Source organism: Melozone crissalis, unplaced genomic scaffold (genome assembly GCF_028551555.1).
Source record: "Melozone crissalis strain CALT ecotype California unplaced genomic scaffold, PUWL_Pcris_2 ptg000061l_1, whole genome shotgun sequence".
Lineage (NCBI taxonomy): Eukaryota > Metazoa > Chordata > Aves > Passeriformes > Passerellidae > Melozone > Melozone crissalis.
Genome location: NW_026535839.1, coordinates 16,189,845 through 16,209,953, shown reverse-complemented (window position 1 = coordinate 16,209,953; position 20,109 = coordinate 16,189,845). Strand labels below are relative to the sequence as shown.

Sequence of the window (20,109 nt, the reverse complement as noted above, 5' to 3'; positions counted from 1 at the left end):
CATCATAACAGATATGTTCCAACCCTCAGGCAACTTCCATGATCCTTCTGGGAATTCTAGCATGTCTATTTGGGATACCGGCCAAAGATCTGCATGCAGTCTCTGCTCTCACAAAAAGAGTTTAGAGGGACTTAGGAACTGCCTCAAACCTGCCAGGCAGAGTGCTTGTCATGCAGTGCAGGACACAATTCCAGCATCAGGTGCCCATGGGCAGCTCATGGCCCACCTCATCACCCACCAATAACCCAAAGCACTCCTCTGCAAAGCTCTTCCCTATCCCCCACTCTCTCTTTCAATTGGTAATTGCCTCACCCCAGCTACAGGACTTTGCACTTTGATCCATTTCATGATGGCTGCATGGGGCCACTTCTCCAGCCCATCCCTGGCTGCCATCTCTGCCCTGCAGTCAATCAGCTCCAATCGGTGTCAGCTGCAAATTGCCTGAAGGTGCCTCAATCCCATTGGCCATGCAGGTGCTGAACCGAACTGGGCCCAGTCAGGGCCCTGGAGGGACAGCACAAGTCACTGCTTTGCAACTGGACATGCAGCCACTGCCTGGAACTCTCTGCAGGTGACTCTCCAGCCTGTTCCTCAGCCATCTGACAGCCTCCAGCTGATTGCCCAGCAGGTTCCTCTGGGTGATGGCCTGGGGACACTGCACACCTTCTCCCTCTGGGCCCTGCTCTTTCCATGGAAACCTTGGCTGGGTTGGGTGGTCACTCTGCACTTGGACAGCTGCAGCAGAGATGATCCTGCGTGATTACACCACAGACAAAATGTTCCTGGCTGAGCACAACAGGAGTGCTTGTGAAACCCTTCCTCTGTGCACCTGGAAACATCCCAGGTGTGTGTGGGAGCTGCACCTGCACTCGGGCAGCTGGCACAGAGGAGACTTTCCACAGGAGATCAGACACCCTGAGCCTGAGCTCATGACAACAAGCAATACAAGAGTCAGAAACACATGGAAACGGACAGATACAATAACATTTTGTAGGTCTGCCTTGCTCTACAGAAGCAACCCAAATCCCCCTGGACTCCATCAGGCACAGCCTGGTGTTATCTGTGACATGTGACAAGCAAGGCAATGACCCAGTTCTTCTCCAGCCTCACACACAGAGCTCCCCTCTCTGCTTTTTCTGCCATGCCAGGCCACTGTGAGGTTTTCCTGGTGGCCATCTCCTCACTGCTCAAATCCATCATGACATGATAATGCACTGCAGCCACACCCAGAAGGGAGGGACAATTGTCTGCTCGCCACCATTATGATAAGGAACTGAAGGATTCTAGAGCACACAAATGATAAACAACCATAATAAAAAATCAGCAGTCCTGCAACTGACAGTGGCTTATGGAACCATTGGGTTTAATGGAATCTTCTCCCCATCCTTATCACATGCTCTGTTCCACAGAGAGGCAAAGTCTACTAAAGTCATATTTACATCTATTTCTCCCAACAGGAACAGGAAGAAAAGTCATTTCAATATCTCCTTCCTTCCACTCCCACTGCAACAAGAACAAGGGACATCAACACACCATACATTACTCAAAAGAGTTGCATTGTTGATAATAAGAATACCCACATACTGAGTAAATCAAAGGAAATGAAACAAAGCAAAAAACCCACAGAAAACCCAAAAACATGAAACAGATTAGGCAAGGAAGCATTAAAAGACAACCAGGAGTCTGAGACGCCCAGTGTCAAATCTTCTAGGCCTTTATTGTAGGCCTGAAAATTCATACCTGAGAGCACCTGGAAGTCACTGAGAAGCTGCAAGTGTGTGGCCCTCAGGACTTGCATGGGACAATAGCACAGCAGGTTCATTTGAAGAATGAGTCCTCTCCTCAGTAACTATTTCTACTGCATGGCCTGCTCGCCTTGAACAGTTATACACCCATCTTTCTAATAAGCTTCTCATTGGCCTCTTTCTCAAGGTAAATTTTCTGACAAATTACAACAGATTCTCTTCTTGCTTCTCCTTCATAGCCGCCACACACTGTTCAAGCTGAAGTGATTGAAGTAAGGATGTGATGAAAAACCACAGCCACTGTCTCCTATTTAAAATACTGACCAGGAATGTGAAAATGAGTTGCAACCTTCCTAAAGACAAAGCCCTCAATGAAAATGTAATTACAATTCTGAAGAAACTCTATATCACAGTGTGGCACAGAGATACGGATGGATAAGGGAGGTTTCACAGGGGATTAACTCCTCCAGCCAACAGTTCTGTTTCTACAGGAACAGTTACTGTGGAAAATGTTCCTCTTGGAGGGCCGTCATTGTCATTCATGACAGAGACACCAGGATCAGAACAGCAATGGCACTGCCTTTGGCACCAAGCATGGAATCAAACCATTTCTCTGCCAAACCCACACTGAGTCCCCCATTTGCCTGGCACAGAACTGAGCTCTCACCCTCCTCACTCTGCATTCACAGCCTTCAGTTTCACCATCAACACCAACCACAATTTTGGTTCCATGTTGGCCACAGAGAAAACAACACCTTGGGGAAACATCCATTCATGAAGTTGTATTTGTTGAATGAAATATTCAAGGTCAGGCTGGCTGGGGCTCTGAGCCACCTGCTCTCGTGGAAGATGTCCCTGCCCATGGCAGAGCAGCTTGAACAGGAGGATCCTTAAGGTCCTTTGCAACACAAACCATTCTCTCATTCTCTGCTTCTGGGGTTCTATTATTACAAGTACAGCTACAAGGGATGGATGAGAGATACTCTTCCTACTGGATGACATGTTTGGAGTTTACAAGATTGCCAGACAAATTCAGCTTTACTCCTTGACAAAAAGACAAGCAAACAAACAATCAAGCCAACCCAATACAACCTAAACCAACGCAAACCAAACAAATTATCCAAAGGAACTGAAATGCACCCAGCCAAGAATGGCAAAACACCAGAAGAGTATCAATCATGGCCTCATATTGCAGATTGGGTCAACTGCAGTGCATACACAACCAAGGAAACTGGACAGTAACCACTACACAGGGTCCTTATACAGGAGCTCACTCCACAGGCCCCAGACTGTCATTTCCTTGGATAGGAAGAGGAACAAAAAGCTTGGAACCACAGCTCTGGGCCTCATCGAAATACCAGGACGAACAGAACTGGACACAATTCATTCATTCATTTTGAACTGAATCACAGTGAACTCCAGCACCAGCCCTGTCTCTGCGTACACAGACTGCCTCTCTCTGGCCAAACATAACACGACATCAAATTTTGCATACAGACATCATTAAAGAAAGTTGTATGCACAGTTTCTCAGAGCCCAAGCACCATAACTAAGGTTATTCTGCTCCTCCATACTACCTAAATAAGTGAGAAATGTTATATAGGCCTTAAAATATTACCTGCTCTGTCAAAGACCCACACATCCAAGTATCACCTCAAAGGCAACATCACCATTCTTTGCACATGTGTGCTCAAAGCATGTGGGACTACCACTCTTGATGCAAAGGAATATGGAACCCAAACTAGGCCATTTCAGTCCAAACCACACAATTGGAAATCATAAGATTTCTCCTGACTCTTTTTCAGAAGGCCAGCAATAGCCCTGGGGATCAACACACATGCCATGTCTCCACCAGGATATCTTCACACGCCACACACCCAACACTCCCTTCTAACCCTTCCCGCCTCCTGTGGATAGCACAGATCATCAGAATTTAGAGAGAGTCCCCCAAAAGTAAAGTTACTCAACCGCATCTCCTTACCATGGCTAGTATTGGATTTCACATCTGAGACATGGGACAAGAAAAACGCATTTATTACTGAGATAATTTAAAAACTTGTCTATGAAAAGGTCACTGTCTTTTCACCTATAAACATGAAAGTACCATCTTGAGATGATCAGAAGAATGAGACACAGAGTTAACACCTTCAGAATTGAACAGCTCACAACTGTCTTCTGAGCTATGTAACTCAGAGTAGATGATTGATGACATTGTTTATAGGCACTGAATACACAGCTTGCAATTCCCATACCCCATCTGTCATAAGTACAAAATTAAGCTTTGCAGTGACACCATTATGATGACAAACTAATACTTATTAAGAGCTTGTCAAGGTTCTCCATGGAGCTGAAATACAGATCTTCTATACAATTACTTGGGGAAGAAGAACCTCACATTCCCTCATACTAGAGATAGAAACAGGACAGGAGATGGAGGAAAACATTCCCTTGTGTCGTTTAGCAGACATTGACACACAGCTCACAGCACTCACATTTCCAAACCTTCACATCATCCATGGTGTGCTTTCACCCATTTATCATAAAAACGTGTGAGAGTGAAGACCCAGTTCCCCAGTCCATTTTTCTTGTCAGCACCAATTTCACACAGCTATCTGCACATATTTGTGCTATGGAAGCTGCATTTGCTGCTCACTGAAGTTCTCTGAAGAGACTTTGTAGGTCTCAAAGGAAAAAGCTGAGCAGTCTTCCAAGAGACACTGACTCAGTGAATATCTGCTCACAGGGAATTATGCCCACCTTGCATCTCCCACTGCGCCTCGAATCTCTCCTTCCCATCCAGGCAATTATCTTGCTATGCTAAATACTTTCCACCAAAGGCTCAATCATCTCCATCTGACATAGCTCTACCTTGAAAAACAAGAAAAAACCAAAGCGGTTCTACCATTTCCTCCTCCACATGCAGCCACCCACAGCCTTTTCAAAGAATCACAACTTCGAGAAGATCCTTCATCCTCATAACAGACAGACAGACATTATCAAGGACTACTTGTTGCCTGGTCCAAGATCTTTGTTGCAGACAAAGACCAAAGAATGGATGACACAAATGCTTCCTGAAGACCTCTAGTATGTATCATGGACAGCAATAAATGCTGAGAAGAATGTGCAGAGAAGTTCCACACAAAGCCATAAGCATTTTGTTCAAGAAAGATTCCACCTATTCAAGCACATGTGCACTTGGTAAAACACATGAGTCTTCTAAAAAGCTCTATTTCTTAATAACGTGATCCATCCCTTCAGAAAATATAATACGAAGAACAAGACAGATTCCACACAGCACAGGTGACACGGGGGAAACAATGCCTGGAACCTGATCAATACCCAAACCACCGACCTAATCAAGAGCGTGCCAGCTGCAGCCTTCTCCCTCCTTCCTTCTTCACGAACTGGAAGGCTGAGGATTCACTCCATATTCACATACTGACAGCAATGGGCACCAGCTTTCAGAACTACACCAAAGGAAACGTTACCATGCTCGCAGAAATAGTCTCCTAGGCAAGCCAGAGAACAGGGCGGGGAAAGGGCAGGACAGCATCACAAGAAAGAATAGCGGAGACACTCTAGATAGAGGAACTCACCGAGGGAGGGGCGGGGTCCGAGGGGAGGGCGCCGGCCGGGTCCCCGTCCCCGAGCAGCGGCGCGGGCTCGTCGGGCGGCGGCCGGGCCGGGAGGGTGTCGCAGCAGCTGGCGGCCGAGAAGCGCAGGTGGCTCTTGCGCGAGTCGGCCGTGAGCGACACGTCGTGCGAGTAGGACCGCAGGAAGGCGCGCACGCCGTCGATGCCCACGAAGTGCGAGACGGGCACGCCGCGCGAGGCGCCGCCGTCCGGCGGCAGCAGCTGCCGGCGGTGGCAGCGGCGCAGGCGCAGCGCCAGCAGCAGCAGCAGGAAGGCCACGAAGAGGCACGAGACGGCGGCCACGGCCAGCACGAGCCAGCGCGTCAGGCTGGCGGCCGGCTCGCCCGGCGCCGCCGCCTCGTGCGCCGCGCCGCCCAGCTCGGCCAGCAGCTCGGCCACGCTCTCGGCCAGCACCACGCTCAGCGTGGCCGTGGCCGACAGCGCCGGCCGCCCGTGGTCCCGCACCAGCACCACCAGGCTGTGGCGCGCCGCGTCGCGGGCCAGCGGCGAGCGCGCCGTGCGCACCTCGCCGCTGTGCGGCCCCACGCGGAACAGCCCCGGCTCCGTGGCCTTGGCCAGCTCGTACGACAGCCACGCGTTCTGCCCCGCGTCCGCGTCCACCGCCACCACCTTGGCCACCAGCGCGCCGGCCTCCGACCAACGCGGCGCCAGCTCCACGCCCGACCACGCCGCCGCCGCGGCCGCCGGCGGGTACAGCACCTGCGGCGCGTTGTCGTTCTCGTCCACGATCTGCAGCCGCACCGACACGTTGCTGCTCAGCGCCGGCGCGCCGCCGTCCTCCGCCCGCACGCACAGCTGCAGCTCGCGCACCTGCTCGTAGTCCAAGGAGCGCAGCGCGTACAGCGCGCCCGTCTCCGCCTGCACCGACACGTACGACGACAGCGGCGCGCCCCGCACCCGCCCCTCCGCCAGCCGGTAGCGCACGCGCGCGTTCTGCCCCCAGTCCGCGTCCGTGGCGCGCACCGTCAGCACCAGCGCGCCCGCCGCGTTGTTCTCCGCCAGCCGCGCGCTGTAGCGCTCCTCCGCGAACACCGGCGCGTTGTCGTTCACGTCCAGCACCCGCAGCGCCACCACCGCGCTGCTCTGCAGCGACGGCGACCCGCCGTCGGCCGCCCGCACCGTCACGTTGTACTCCGACACCAGCTCCCGGTCCAGCTCTCTCGCGGTCACCACGCTGTAGTAGCTGCCGTGGGAGCTCTGCAACCGGAATGGCACATCCCCGTCCAGCGAGCAGCGCACCTCGCCATTTCCCCCCGAGTCTTTATCATGTACGTGCAGCAAGGCGACCACCGTCCCCGAAGGGGCGTCCTCAGAAATCTCATTTAGCGCTGACCGCACGGAAATCACCGGCACATTGTCGTTTATATCCGTGACGGCGATCGTGACTTTGGCAGTGTCGAAAAGTCCGAAGCCATCCTCTGCCTGAACCTCCAGTTCATAGGAATTGCCCTCCTCGAAGTCCAGGCTCCGCAGTAGCGTGATATCTCCAGTCTCAGAGTCCAAATAGAATATCTTCGAGGCTTTTTCGGTGATTTTCTTAAACGAGTATTTCACGTGCCCGTTTAGCCCCTCGTCCCTGTCAGTGGCCGTGACGGTGACGAGGACAGAGCCCACGGGCACGTCCTCGGGCACACGCACCGTGTACTCCGCCTGGCTGAACACGGGCGCGTTGTCATTCGCGTCCAGCACCGTCACGCGGATCCGAGCCGTGCCCGTCTGTGCCGGATCGCCGCCGTCCATCGCCCTCAGCACCAGCTCGTGAAACGCCGCCTCCTCCCGGTCCAGCGCCTTCGCCAGCACCAGCTCGGGACGCTGATCGCCGCCGGGGCCCGCCTGCACGGCCAGCGAGAAGTGCTCGTCACCGCTCAACTCGTAACTCTGCAGGGAATTCCAGCCAGAATCCGGGTCGTGAGCCTCGGGTAAGGGAAACCGAGACCCTGGAGCTGTATTCTCGCTCATTTTCTGTTTCAGCTCAATTTCTTTAAAGGTGGGGGAGTTGTCGTTAATGTCCGTGATTTGAACTTCTATTTCATAAAACTTCATTGCCTCCTCCACTATCAACTCACAGCGCAGCACGCATTGCTGCACACTCTCGCACAGCTGCTCTCTGTCGATCCTCTCCGCCGTCACTAAATGTCCCGTCTTCCCGTGCAGAGCGAAATACTGTTCACTACCTTCGCAGACAACGCGGACGCCCCGGTCTCGGATCTCCGGCAGCTGCAGCCCCAGGTCCTTGGCCACGTCGCCCACGAACGAGCCCTTGGGCATCTCCTCGGGCACCGAGTAGCGCAGCTGCCCCCACGCCGCCTCCCACGCCGCCAGCAGCACGGCCCAGAGCAGAGCTCGCTGCCGCCGGCCCCAGCGCCTCCCCGCCGCGCACATCTCCACAGCGGCACCGCAGCACCGCCTTCCCCTCATTCTCCGACTCGCCGCTCCCTGGTGCTCTCGCCGGCTTTTCTGCCTCCTTGCAGAACGGCTCCGCACCGCAGGGACGCTCGCAGACCGCCCGGCGCCGAGCCTGATACCAAGCGAGCGACCGAGTGAGCCGATCCGCAGCGGGCGGGGCTGCCGGCAGCGCTCCGAGCTTCCTCTCGCTCCTCTCGGTCAACAGCGGCGCCCGCAGCCTCCTCCCGGCACTGCAGGCACCGAGCGCTGCCCAGCGCTGCCCGCCCAGCCTCGCCCACGGACAGCTCGCGGTGAGGGGACATTCGCCACCGAAACTTTCCTGCCAGCTCTGTAAAGCTGTCATTTCTGCACCTGCCTTCCAGCAAAAAATGGGAGGGGAAAGCGCTGAACTTCCTTTAGAGAGCAAGACTTATGCTCTCTTTGGAGTACTGCAGAAAACACCATTAACTAACGGGATATTACCCAGCAGCCATCAAAGTCTCAGTATTTTGCTTCGGGAAATAAAGATTACGAAGGAGGAAATATCCACTCCGTTTTCCTAAAACCATCATGGAAAATTAGCAGATCTTATCGTATAGTGTAAAATTCCCCCCCCTCCCCCACCCCCTTCCCCCCCCGCCCGAGCTTTGCTAACTCGTTACATTTCAGACAAACCTAGCTTTTTAGAAAAAATTTTCCCATTGAACCCGAACCTCTGTTAAACCAAATGAAGAGCTACGGTGAACCCAAAACATTTTGGAAGACACAAGTTTAACGACAGAAATGTAGTGACACGTGTGAACACTGATAAGGTAGGAATTGACACGGAATCTTGCGTTTATACAGCTGCCTTCCCACAAAAACTGTATGGGCGAGGAGGGGGACGGAAAAGGGCAGGAGCATTCATTAGGAAGGAATGACCCGTCACTATCACGCTCTCTGATGCATATGCACGTTCCATTTCAAAGCCAAACACCGAAAGAGTACTATATAAAGAGGCTTTTCCTACAGTTCTTATTCAGGACGACACAAAGAAACAGAGCCCGGAAAAATAAATCTCAAATATCGGGCGTCACAAAAGAAATCTCCTTCTACACGCTAAAAATCTGCCGTCATCATTAGTAACTTCCGGCGTTTCAAACAACACGTTTCGACTACGAATAGTCACAAGCGCATGAAAGAAAAGCTGGGTTACTGCCTGAGAGTTCTAAGCAAAAAATGAAGGAATGGAAAAGATAAATAAGAGCTTCACCAATTCTGAAAGATTTTACTCAGTATACCTGAAAGTTAAGAGCCGATATATTGAACCTAAGTCTCATCATCAGCTGAAAAGATAAAAAGAACCCGTTCGTAAAGCTGTCTGCTGAGAAATACGGGATGGGATACTTAAAAGAATCAACTGAAACAAAGTCTAGTATGAACAATCCCAGAAGAGAAACGAAGACCAAGGATAGACTGCCCCCCGCTCTTAGGAGGTAAAGTTTGAGAGAGAATGGGTATAAGGAATTACAAACCTCCGGTACGGCGGACTCAGCCGGCGGCTCTCCCGTCACGGCGGTACTGCCCGGGCTCGGCTTCCCGACAGAATCGCCGCCCAGAAGTTTCTCCGCCGACAGGATGGGCACCGGCGGCGGCGGCGGCCAAGCGGCCTCGGGCACGGCGCGGGCGGGCGGCGGCACGCACAGGTTGTAGGAGTAGGGCAAGGTGCCCTCGCAGAAGTCGGCCGGGAAGGCGGCGCCGGCCAGCGAGAAGCGCTGCGCGCCCAGGCAGCGCAGCACGGCGGGCGGCCCGGCCCGGCGCAGCCGCGCCACCACGGCCAGCGCCACGCTCAGCACCAAGAGCGCCGAGAGCAGCGCCAGCGCCAGCACCAGGTAGAACTGCAGCTCGGCCGCCGCCGCCGCCGCCTCGGCGCCCGCCGGCCGCTCGCTCAGCTCCGGCAGCGCCTCCTGCAAGCTCTCGGCCAGCACCACGTGCAGCGTGGCCGTGGCCGACAGCGCCGGCTGCCCGTGGTCCTTCACCACGGCCACCAGCCGCTGCTTGGCCGCGTCCCGCTCGCCCACGGCGCGCGCCGTGCGCACCTCGCCGCTGTGCAGCCCCACGCGGAACAGCGCCGGCTCCGACGCCTGCACCAGCGCGTACGACAGCCACGCGTTGCGCCCCGCGTCCGCGTCCACCGCCACCACCTTGGCCACCAGGTAGCCGGCCTCGGCCGAGCGCGGAACCACCTCGAAAGGCGCCGCCGCCGCCCCTCCCGCAGCCTCTCCCGCCGCCGCGGGCCAGAGCACCCTGGGCGCGTTGTCGTTGCGGTCCAGCACGAAGACGCGCACCGTGGCCGTGGAGCTGCGCGCCGGCGAGCCGCCGTCCTGCGCCCGCACGGCCACCGTGAACTCGCGGCACTGCTCGTAGTCCAAGGAGCGCTGCGCGTACAGCGCGCCGCTCCGCGCCTCCACCGACACCAGCGGCGCCGCGCCCGCCGCGCCCGCGCTGCCGCCCGCCAGCCAGTAGCTCACGCGCCCGTTGGCGCCCGCGTCCGCGTCCCGCGCCTGCACGCGCAGCACCAGCGCGCCCGCCGCGTTGTTCTCCGCCACGTACGCGCTGTACGCCGCCTCCTCGAACACCGGCGCGTTGTCGTTCACGTCCGACACCTCCAGCACCAGCTCCCGGCTGCTCCGCAGCGCCGGCCTGCCCCGGTCCCGGGCCACCACCGTCACGCGGTGCTCCGACGCCTGCTCGCGGTCCAGCGCGCCCGATGTCACCACCTTGTACGAGCCGCCCGACGACGCCACGATCGACAGCGGCGCCTCTCCCGACAGCTCGCACGACACCTGACCGTTCTCGCCGGAGTCCGGGTCGTTTACATTCAGCACGGCCACCACGGTGCCGACTAGGGAGTCTTCAGGCACTGGGCTCGACAGCGACAGAATGGTGATCTCTGGCGCGTTGTCGTTCTCGTCCGTGATATCGATCTGTACTTCACAGTGATCGGTGAGCCCGCCTCCGTCCGTCGCCTCCAGTCCGAATATGTATTTACTCTTCTCCTCGAAATCGAGGGGTCCGGACGTCATTATCTCGCCGCTTTCGCTGTCTATAGCGAACAACGCTCTGACGGTGTCCGGGACGTTGCCAAAGGAGTAGGACACCCGCCCATTGGAGCCTGCATCTGCATCTGTGGCCACCACCCGCAGCACTTGAGACCCCGCTGGCAGATTCTCGGATACTCTCGCCTCGTAGAGAGTTTTGCTGAACACGGGTGGGTTGTCGTTGGCGTCTGTCACGTTGATGCGAACCTGGACAGTCCCGGACCTGGCAGGGTCCCCACCGTCCAACGCCATCAGCACCAGCTCAAAGGAATTCTGCTTCTCTCGGTCCAAAACTCTCTCCAGGACTAATTCCGGCTGCTTTTTTCCACCCGGCTTTTCCTTCATGGATAGTGAGAAAGAAGGGTTGCTGGTGAGCTGGTAAGTCAGCAACGAGTTGGTTCCCATATCAGCGTCTCGGGCATTTTCCAGAGGAAAACGAGAACCGGGAAGCGTCCATTCACCGATCTCGAGGTCCAGAACAGACTTGCTGAAGACTGGGGAGTGGTCATTCAGATCCTCGATCGCCACCTCGACGTGGAAAACGTTCAGCGGGTTGTGCACCAGCACCTCGAAGCTGACAGAGCAGGTCGCCGACTCGCCGCACATCTCCTCCCGGTCCAGCCTCTCGTTCACGTACAGGTTCCCGTTCTCCTCATTCACCCTGAAGTATTTCAGATGCTTCTTGCCGCCAGACGCCACCTGCAACTTGCGCGCCGGCAGCTCGTCCGCGCTGAGCCCCAGGTCCCGCGCCAGCGGCCCCACGAGCGAGCCTCTGCCCAGCTCCTCGGCGATGGCGTAGCGGACCCGCTCGGCCGCCGCCCGGCACCACACGCACAGCAGCAGCAGCAGCGCGCCCAGCAGCGCTCGCCCGCCGCCCGGCCCAAGCCTCTGCCGCCGCCTCACCGCCATTCTCTGCCCGCTGCGCTCGCCGCGCTCCTGCCTCCTGCCGCTGCCCTGCCTCCCTTCCAGCCGCTCTCGCCGCCCAAAACAGACACCGCTCAAAGCCACCCACACCGCTCGGGCCGCCTCTCGCCGCCGCTACTGTCGGTGCCGCTGCGGCCGGCGCCGGGCGAGCGAGCAGCCTGCGGGGGCAGGACGCTGCGGCGGCGGCGGCTCCAGCGGCGCTCGGCGGCGGCCAACAGCGACACCCGGAGGCGCCGCCGCGACACTGCAGCCGCCGCACGGCCGCGCTCAAGGCCGCCCGGCTTTGGGCGGGGCTCAGCGCCTGCACCGGCCCCGGGGGCCCTCCCCGACCAAAAACACCGAGAGCGGGAGCTACTGCTTAATTCCACTCCAAAGCCTTTCTATGTGAGATATGTTGGCCGGTGCTTTTAGGACATTCTTTTAGGTCACATTCCACAGTCACAAGGAAATATTCATTGCAGGGAAGTATAGAATGGAATTCAGACTCTCTTAATAAAATTATAGGCCATTAACACCAGCAATAATCGATAAGATAGGGAAGATTTCAACAGCTTTTCCACATTATCCTCTACTGTCCTCTCATTATCTGGGAAATGTTAGTTGGAGATACAGATCCGCCTAACGCAATATAAGCATCCCCTATGCCGAGACAGCAGAATGACATTTACTCTTTTCTTTCTGACAAGGCAATCACCCAGTTCTTCTCCAGCCTCACACACAGAGCTCCCCTCTCTGCTTTTTTTTCCATGCCAGGCCACTGTAAGGTTTTGCTCATAGCCATCCCCTCACTGCTCAAATCCATCATGAGATGATAATGCACTGCAGCCACACCCAGAAGGGAGATGCAATGGTCTGCTCACCACCATTATTATAAGGAACTGAAGGATTCTAGAGCACAGAAATGACAAACAATCTTACTAAAACATCAGCATTCAGCCAACTGAGAATGGCTCACATTGGCTTAGGGGGAATCTTCTCCCCATCTTTATCACATGCTCAGTTTCATAGTGAAGAAAACTCTACTGAAGTCATCTTTTCAACTACTTCTCCAACAGGATCAGAAAACAAAGTCACTCTCATATCTCCTGCCTTCTAGTCCCACTGCAACAAGAGCAAGGGACATTAGCACATCATATGTTACTAAACAAAGATGGATTGTTGTTAATTGTAAGTATACCCAAATACTGAGTAAATCAAGGGAAAACAAAACAAAGCAAAAAGTCCGCACAAAACAGAAAACCACGAATCAGATAAAGCAAGGAAGCATTTTGAGAAAACACGCAGTCAGACATGCCCAGTGTGAAGTCTTCCAGACCTTTACTGCAGGCCTTAATATTCATACCTGAGAGCACGTAGGAGTCACTCAGAAGTTGCAGGTGTATGGCCCTGAGGACTTAGATAGGACAATAATCGAGCAGGTTCATTTGAAGAATGAGTCCTCTCCTCAGCAACTCTTTCTACTGCATGGCCTGCTCACCTTGCACGGTTATGAAACCATCACTTTAAACAGCTTCTCATCAGCCTCTTTCTTAAGGTAAATCTTCTGACATATTACAACAGATTCCCTTATCTCTTCTGCCTCGTAGTCCCCACACCATTCAGTCTTAAGTGACTGAAGTAAGGATGTGATGAAAAACATCAGTCACTGTTTCATATTTAAAAGTACTGATCAGAAACGTGAAAATGAGCTGCAACTTTCCTGAAAACAAAGACCTGAATGAAAGTGTAATTAAAATTACGGAGAAACTCAATAAACCCATATTTAACAGAGATACAGATGGATAATGGAGGTTTCACACAGGATTAATTACCTCATCCAGCCAACAATTATGGTTCAACATGAACAGTTACTGTGGAAAACGTTACTGTTGGGGGGACTGTCATCGTCTGATCCTGACACCAGAATCAAAACAGCAATGGCACTGCCTTTGGCACTAAACATCAAATCAAACCATTTCTCTGCCAAACCCACACTGAGTCCCCCATTTGCCTGGCACAGAACTGAGCTCTCACCCTCCTCACTCTGCATTCACAGCCTTCAGTTTCACCATCAACACAAACCACAATTTTGGTTCCATGTTGGCCACAGAGAAAACAACAACTTGGGGAAACATCCATTCATGAAGCTGCATTTGTTGAATGAAATATTCAAGGTCAGGCTGGCTGGGGCTCTGAGCCACCTGCTCCGGTGGAAGATGTCCCTGCCAATGGCACAGCAGCGGGAACAAGAGGATCCTTTAAGGTCCTTTGCAATCCATTCTCTGATTCAGTGTTTCTGGGATTCTATGACTACAAGTATAGCTACAAGGGATGGATGAGAGGTACTCTCACTACTAGATAATTACGTATTTTGGAGTTTGAAAGATTCCAGACACATTCAGCTTTACTTTTTGACAAAAAAAAAACCAAGGAAACAAACAAACAAACATAACCCTTCCTACCCCAACCCAAACCTACCCAACCTAACTCAAACACACGCTAACAAATTATCCAAAGGAACTGAAATTATCTCAGCCAAGAATGGGAAAACACGAGAAGAGTATCAATCGTAGCCTCACATTGCAGATTGGGTCACCTGCAGTATATACACAACTCAGGAAACTGGACTGGAGCCAATACACAGGGGCCTCACACAGGAGCTCACTACACAGGGCACAGGCTGTCATTTCCTTGGATAGGAAGAAAAAGAAAAAGCTTGGAACCACAGCTGGGGGCATTATCCAAATACCAAGACAAACAGAACTGAAAATAATTCATTCATTCATTTTGAATTGAATCACAGTGAACTCCAGCACCAGCCCTGTCTCTGCATTCACAGACTTCTTCTCTCTGGCCAAACATAACATTACAGTAAATTTTGTGTACAGACATGATTAGAAGAAAACTTGTGTGGACAGTTTCTCAGAGGCCAAGCATCACAATTAAGGTTATTCTGTTCCTCCCAATTATTTGAACAAGTGGGAAATCTCATATATGCCATAAATTATTACCAGCTCTGTCAAAGACCCACACATCCAAGAATCACCTCTATGGCAGCATCACCATTCTTCAGCACATGGACTCCCCGAAGTATGTGTGACTGTCACTTTTGATGCAAAGGAATATGGGACTCAAACTAGGCCCGTTCAGTCCAAATCACACAATTGAAAATCATACAACTCCTCCTGACTCATTTTCAGAAGGCCAGCAATAGCCCTGGGGATCAACAAAACACAGGCCATGTCTCCACCAGGGCCTCCTCACAAACCACACATCCAACACTCTCTTCTAACCCTTCTATCCCACCTCCCATGGATAGCATGGATCATCAGAATGTAGAGAGACTCCACCAAAAGGAAAGTTACTCAACTGCATCTCCTTACCATGGATAATATTTGACTTCACATACAAGACATCAGACAAGAAAAAACATTTATTACAGAGACATTTTAGGAAACTTGTCTATGGAAATGTCTCTGTCTTTTCACCTATAAACAGGAAAGAACCATTTTCAGATGATCAGAAGAATGAGACAGAAAGTTAACACCTGCACAAGTGAACACAACTGAGATCTCACAACACTCTCATGAATTATTTAACTCAGTGTAGATATTGTTGACATTGTTTATAGGCACTGAATACACAGCTTGCAATTCCTATAACCCATCTGTCATAAGTGCAAAATTAAGCTTTAAAGCGACACCATTATGATGACAAACAAATACTTATTAAGAGGTTGTCAAGGTTCTCCATGCAGCTAGAATACAGATCTTATAAACAATTACTTGGGGAAGAAGAACCTCACGTTGCTTCATCCTAGAGATAGAAACAGGACAGGAGATGGAGGAAAACATCCCCTTGAGTCTTTCAGCAGACATTGACACACAGCTCACACCACTCAGATTTCCAAACCTTCACATCATCCATGGTGTGCTTTCACCCATTTATCATAAAAACGTGTGAGAGTGAAGGCCCAGTTCCCCAGTCCATTTTTCTTCCCAGCACCAATTTCACACAGCTATCTGCACATCTTTGTTCGGTGGAAGATACATTTGTTGCTCACTGAAGTTCTGTGAAGAGACTTTGTGCGTCGCAAAGGAAAAAGCTGAGCAGTCTTCCAAGAGACACTGACTCAGTGAATATCTGCTCACAGGGAATTATGCCCACCTTGTATATCCCACTGCGCCTCGAATCTCTCCTTCCCATCCAGGCAATTATCTTGCTATGCTAAATACTTCCTACCCAAGGCTCAATCAGCTCCATCTGACATAGCTCTACCTTGAAAAACAAGAAAAAACCAAAGCGGTTCCACAATTTCCTCCTCCACGTGCAGCCACCCACAGCCTTTTCAAAGAATCACAACTTCGAGAAGATCCTTCATCCTCATAACAGAGAGTCAGACATCATCAAGGACTACTTGTTGCCTGGTTCAAATTCTTTATTGCAGACAAAGACCACAGAATGGACTGACACAAACGCTTCCTGCAGACCTCTAGTATGTATCATGGACAGTGATAAATGCTGAGAAGAATGTGCAGAGAAGTTCCACACAAAGCCATAAGCATTATGTTCAAGACACATGCTACCTATTCAAGCACATGTGCTCTTGGTGAAACAGTTGAGTCTTCTAAAAAGCTGTGTTTCTTAATAAGGTCATCCATCCCTTCAGAAGATCTAATACGAAGAGCAAGACAGATTACACACAGCACAGCTGACACAGGGGAAACAATGCCTGGAACCTGATCAATACGCAAACCGCCGACCTAACCAACAGCGTGCCAGCAGCAGCCTTCTCCCTCCTTCCTTCTTCGCGAACTGGAAGGCTGAGGATTCACTCCATGTTCACATACTGACAGCAATGGGCACCAGCTTTCAGAACTACACCAAAGGAAACGTTACCATGCTTGCAGAAATAGTCTCCTAGGCAAGCCAGAGAACACGGGGGGGAAAGGGCAGGGCAGCCTCAGGAGAAAGCGTCTTGGAGAAAACCTGTACAGAGGAACTTACCGAGGAAGGGGCGGGATCCGAGGGGAGGGCGCCGGCCGGGTCCTGGTCGCCGAGCAGCGGCGCGGGCTCGTCGGGCGGCGGCCGGGCCGGGAGGGTGTCGCAGCAGCTGGCGGCCGAGAAGCGCAGGTGGCTCTTGCGCGAGTCGGCCGTGAGCGACACGTCGTGCGAGTAGGACCGCAGGAAGGCGCGCACGCCGTCGATGCCCACGAAGTGCGAGACGGGCACGCCGCGCGAGGCGCCGCCGTCCGGCGGCAGCAGCTGCCGGCGGTGGCAGCGGCGCAGGCGCAGCGCCAGCAGCAGCAGCAGGAAGGCCACGAAGAGGCACGAGACGGCGGCCACGGCCAGCACGAGCCAGCGCGTCAGGCTGGCGGCCGGCTCGCCCGGCGCCGCCGCCTCGTGCGCCGCGCCGCCCAGCTCGGCCAGCAGCTCGGCCACGCTCTCGGCCAGCACCACGCTCAGCGTGGCCGTGGCCGACAGCGCCGGCCGCCCGTGGTCCCGCACCAGCACCACCAGGCTGTGGCGCGCCGCGTCGCGGGCCAGCGGCGAGCGCGCCGTGCGCACCTCGCCGCTGTGCGGCCCCACGCGGAACAGCCCCGGCTCCGTGGCCTTGGCCAGCTCGTACGACAGCCACGCGTTCTGCCCCGCGTCCGCGTCCACCGCCACCACCTTGGCCACCAGCGCGCCGGCCTCCGACCAACGCGGCGCCAGCTCCACGCCCGACCACGCCGCCGCCGCGGCCGCCGGCGGGTACAGCACCTGCGGCGCGTTGTCGTTCTCGTCCACGATCTGCAGCCGCACCGACACGTTGCTGCTCAGCGCCGGCGCGCCGCCGTCCTCCGCCCGCACGCACAGCTGCAGCTCGCGCAGCTGCTCGTAGTCCAAGGAGCGCAGCGCGTACAGCGCGCCCGTCTCCGCCTGCACCGACACGTACGACGACAGCGGCGCGCCCCGCACCCGCCCCTCCGCCAGCCGGTAGCGCACGCGCGCGTTCTGCCCCCAGTCCGCGTCCGTGGCGCGCACCGTCAGCACCAGCGCGCCCGCCGCGTTGTTCTCCGCCAGCCGCGCGCTGTAGCGCTCCTCCGCGAACACCGGCGCGTTGTCGTTCACGTCCAGCACCCGCAGCGCCAGCACCGCGCTGCTCTGCAGCGACGGCGACCCGCCGTCCGCCGCCCGCACCGTCACGTTGTACTCCGACACCTGCTCCCGGTCCAGCTCTCTCGCTGTCACCACACGGTAGTAGTCTTCATAGGATTTCTCCAGCCGGAACGGGACGTCCTTGTCGAGAGAGCAGCGTACCTCACCATTAGCCCCCGAGTCCCTGTCCTTCACGTGAAGCAGTGCTACCACAGTTCCGGACGGGGCATCTTCAGAGATCTCGCTGAGCGCCGATGAGACTGTGAGTACGGGCACGTGATCGTTCACATCTGCTACGGTAATCACAACATGCGTTGTGTCAAAAAGGCCTCCCCCGTCATGGGCCTGCACCTCCAACTCATAGGAGTCGCCTTCCTCGAAGTCCAGGCTCCGCAACAGAGTGATTGCTCCTACCTCGGCATCCAGCTGGAAAATCTGTGAGGCTTTCCCCGTGATTTTCTTGAAAAAGTATTTCACGTGTCCGTTCAACCCCTCGTCGGCGTCCGTGGCAGTGACAGCGACGAGAACGGAGCCCACGGGCATGTCCTCGGGCGCACGCACCGTGTACTCCGCCTGGCTGAACACGGGCGCGTTGTCGTTCGCGTCCAGCACCGTCACGCAGATCCGAGCCGTGCCCGTCTGTGCCGGATCGCCACCGTCCATCGCCCTCAGCACCAGCTCGTGAAACGCCGCCTCCTCCCGGTCCAGCGCCTTGGCCAGCACCAGCTCGGGACGCTGATCGCCGCCGGGGCCCGCCTGCACGGCCAGCGAGAAGTGCTCGTCACCGCTCAGCTCGTAGCTCTGCAGCGAATTCCGACCCGAGTCAGGATCATGAGCGTCTGGCAGGGGAAACCGCGACCCCGGGGCTATTGTTTCGCTCATTCTCAGCGCTGTCTCAGCCTCTCGAAAGCTCGGCGCGTTGTCATTAATGTCCGTGATTTCCACTTGGATCCCATAAACCTCCATCTCACCCTCCACTATCAGCTCACAGCGCAGCACGCATTGCTGCACACTCTCGCACAGCTGCTCTCTGTCGATCCTCTCCGCCGTCACTAAATGTCCCGTCTTCCCGTGCAAAGTGAAATATTGCTTAATACCTTTGTCCAAGATATGAATGCCGCGATCTCGGATCTCCGGCAGCTGCAGCCCCAGGTCCTTGGCCACGTCGCCCACGAACGAGCCCTTGGGCATCTCCTCGGGCACCGAGTAGCGCAGCTGCCCCCACGCCGCCTCCCACGCCGCCAGCAGCACGGCCCAGAGCAGAGCTCGCTGCCGCCGGCCCCAGCGCCTCCCCGCCGCGCACATCTCCACAGCGGCACCGCCGGCACCGCAGCACCGCCGATCCAATCCCGCTGCCACTCAATGCTCTCAGCTCCTGCACAGAGCGCAGCTGCCGGTGCCTCCGCCTGGCTCCACAATGGACCAGCACCGCGGGGACGATCGGGGACCGCAGGTTCGGGCAGGGAGCGAGCAACCGAGCGAGCCGATCCGCAGCGGGCGGGGCTGCCGGCAGCGCTCCGAGCTTCCTCTCGCTCCTCTCGGTCAACAGCGGCGCCCGCAGCCTCCTCCCGGCACTGCAGACACCGAGCGCTGCCCGGCGCTGCTCGCCCTGCCTCGCTCCATACCGGGCACGGTCGCCACCGAGATGTCGCTTTTCGTCCAGCGCCGATCTCCTGCCTCCGCATTTCTCCAGCCCATCTCTGCTTTCATCCTCCAGGGTATCACCACCGGGAGGAAGCCAGAGGCATTCCGTGGGCGTGGTTCTTTCACCGCACGGGAAACTCATTACTTACTAATGTCACTATACCTAAATTAAAATTAATTTTTCCTATTTCACCCTGTAATTTTTAATCTAATCCTTTTTCTTCGAAAGCACCTTCAAGAATAGACTGTTAGAGAGAATACGGGAAGATACCATATCCCGAAGAAACAGAGATATCAGGGTCATTAACACAAGTCTGACGAGATCAATTGCATACGTCTTGAAGTTAGGGAGCTAATTGTTACAGGATGCAATTATAAGTACAAATAAACTCTCAAAGTAAAGTTTCAGGACTTGAAATAATTGACATCCTTTCCCAAGAGATGCCTAGTGTTTCCTTAGTTTATACAGGTTTACATTTAATCAAATCATGGTAGCTTTCCGTTTTTGTTCTAAAATCAATGTGTGAAGCACTCAAGCTCGCTAGCAAACCAATCATC

General features: G+C 54.6%; 3 protein-coding genes across 3 annotated transcripts; all 3 read right to left on the bottom strand.

The window, feature by feature from the left end:
* Positions 1-5,323: 5,323 nt before the first annotated feature.
* LOC128944493 (protocadherin gamma-A10-like) lies at positions 5,324-7,780 on the bottom strand. Its single transcript, XM_054287771.1, has one exon. The coding sequence runs from the start codon at positions 7,778-7,780 to the stop codon at positions 5,324-5,326; it is 2,457 nt and encodes an 818-aa protein (XP_054143746.1).
* A 32-nt stretch (positions 7,781-7,812) lies between these two features.
* LOC128944492 (protocadherin gamma-B5-like) lies at positions 7,813-11,859 on the bottom strand (the record flags this gene model as incomplete). The annotated part of the gene is made up of 2 exons (XM_054287770.1): positions 7,813-8,155; positions 9,314-11,859. Coding segments are annotated over 2 exons (2,889 nt in total), but the record flags the coding sequence as incomplete, so codon positions are not given.
* Positions 11,860-11,861: 2 nt separating this feature from the next.
* Positions 11,862-19,212, bottom strand: LOC128944490 (protocadherin gamma-A10-like). Its single transcript, XM_054287769.1, has 2 exons — positions 16,774-19,212; positions 11,862-12,068 (listed from the first exon to the last, which is right to left on the bottom strand). Exons 1-2 carry the CDS (start codon positions 19,210-19,212, stop codon positions 11,862-11,864), a joined length of 2,646 nt encoding a protein of 881 aa, XP_054143744.1.
* Positions 19,213-20,109: the final 897 nt, after the last annotated feature.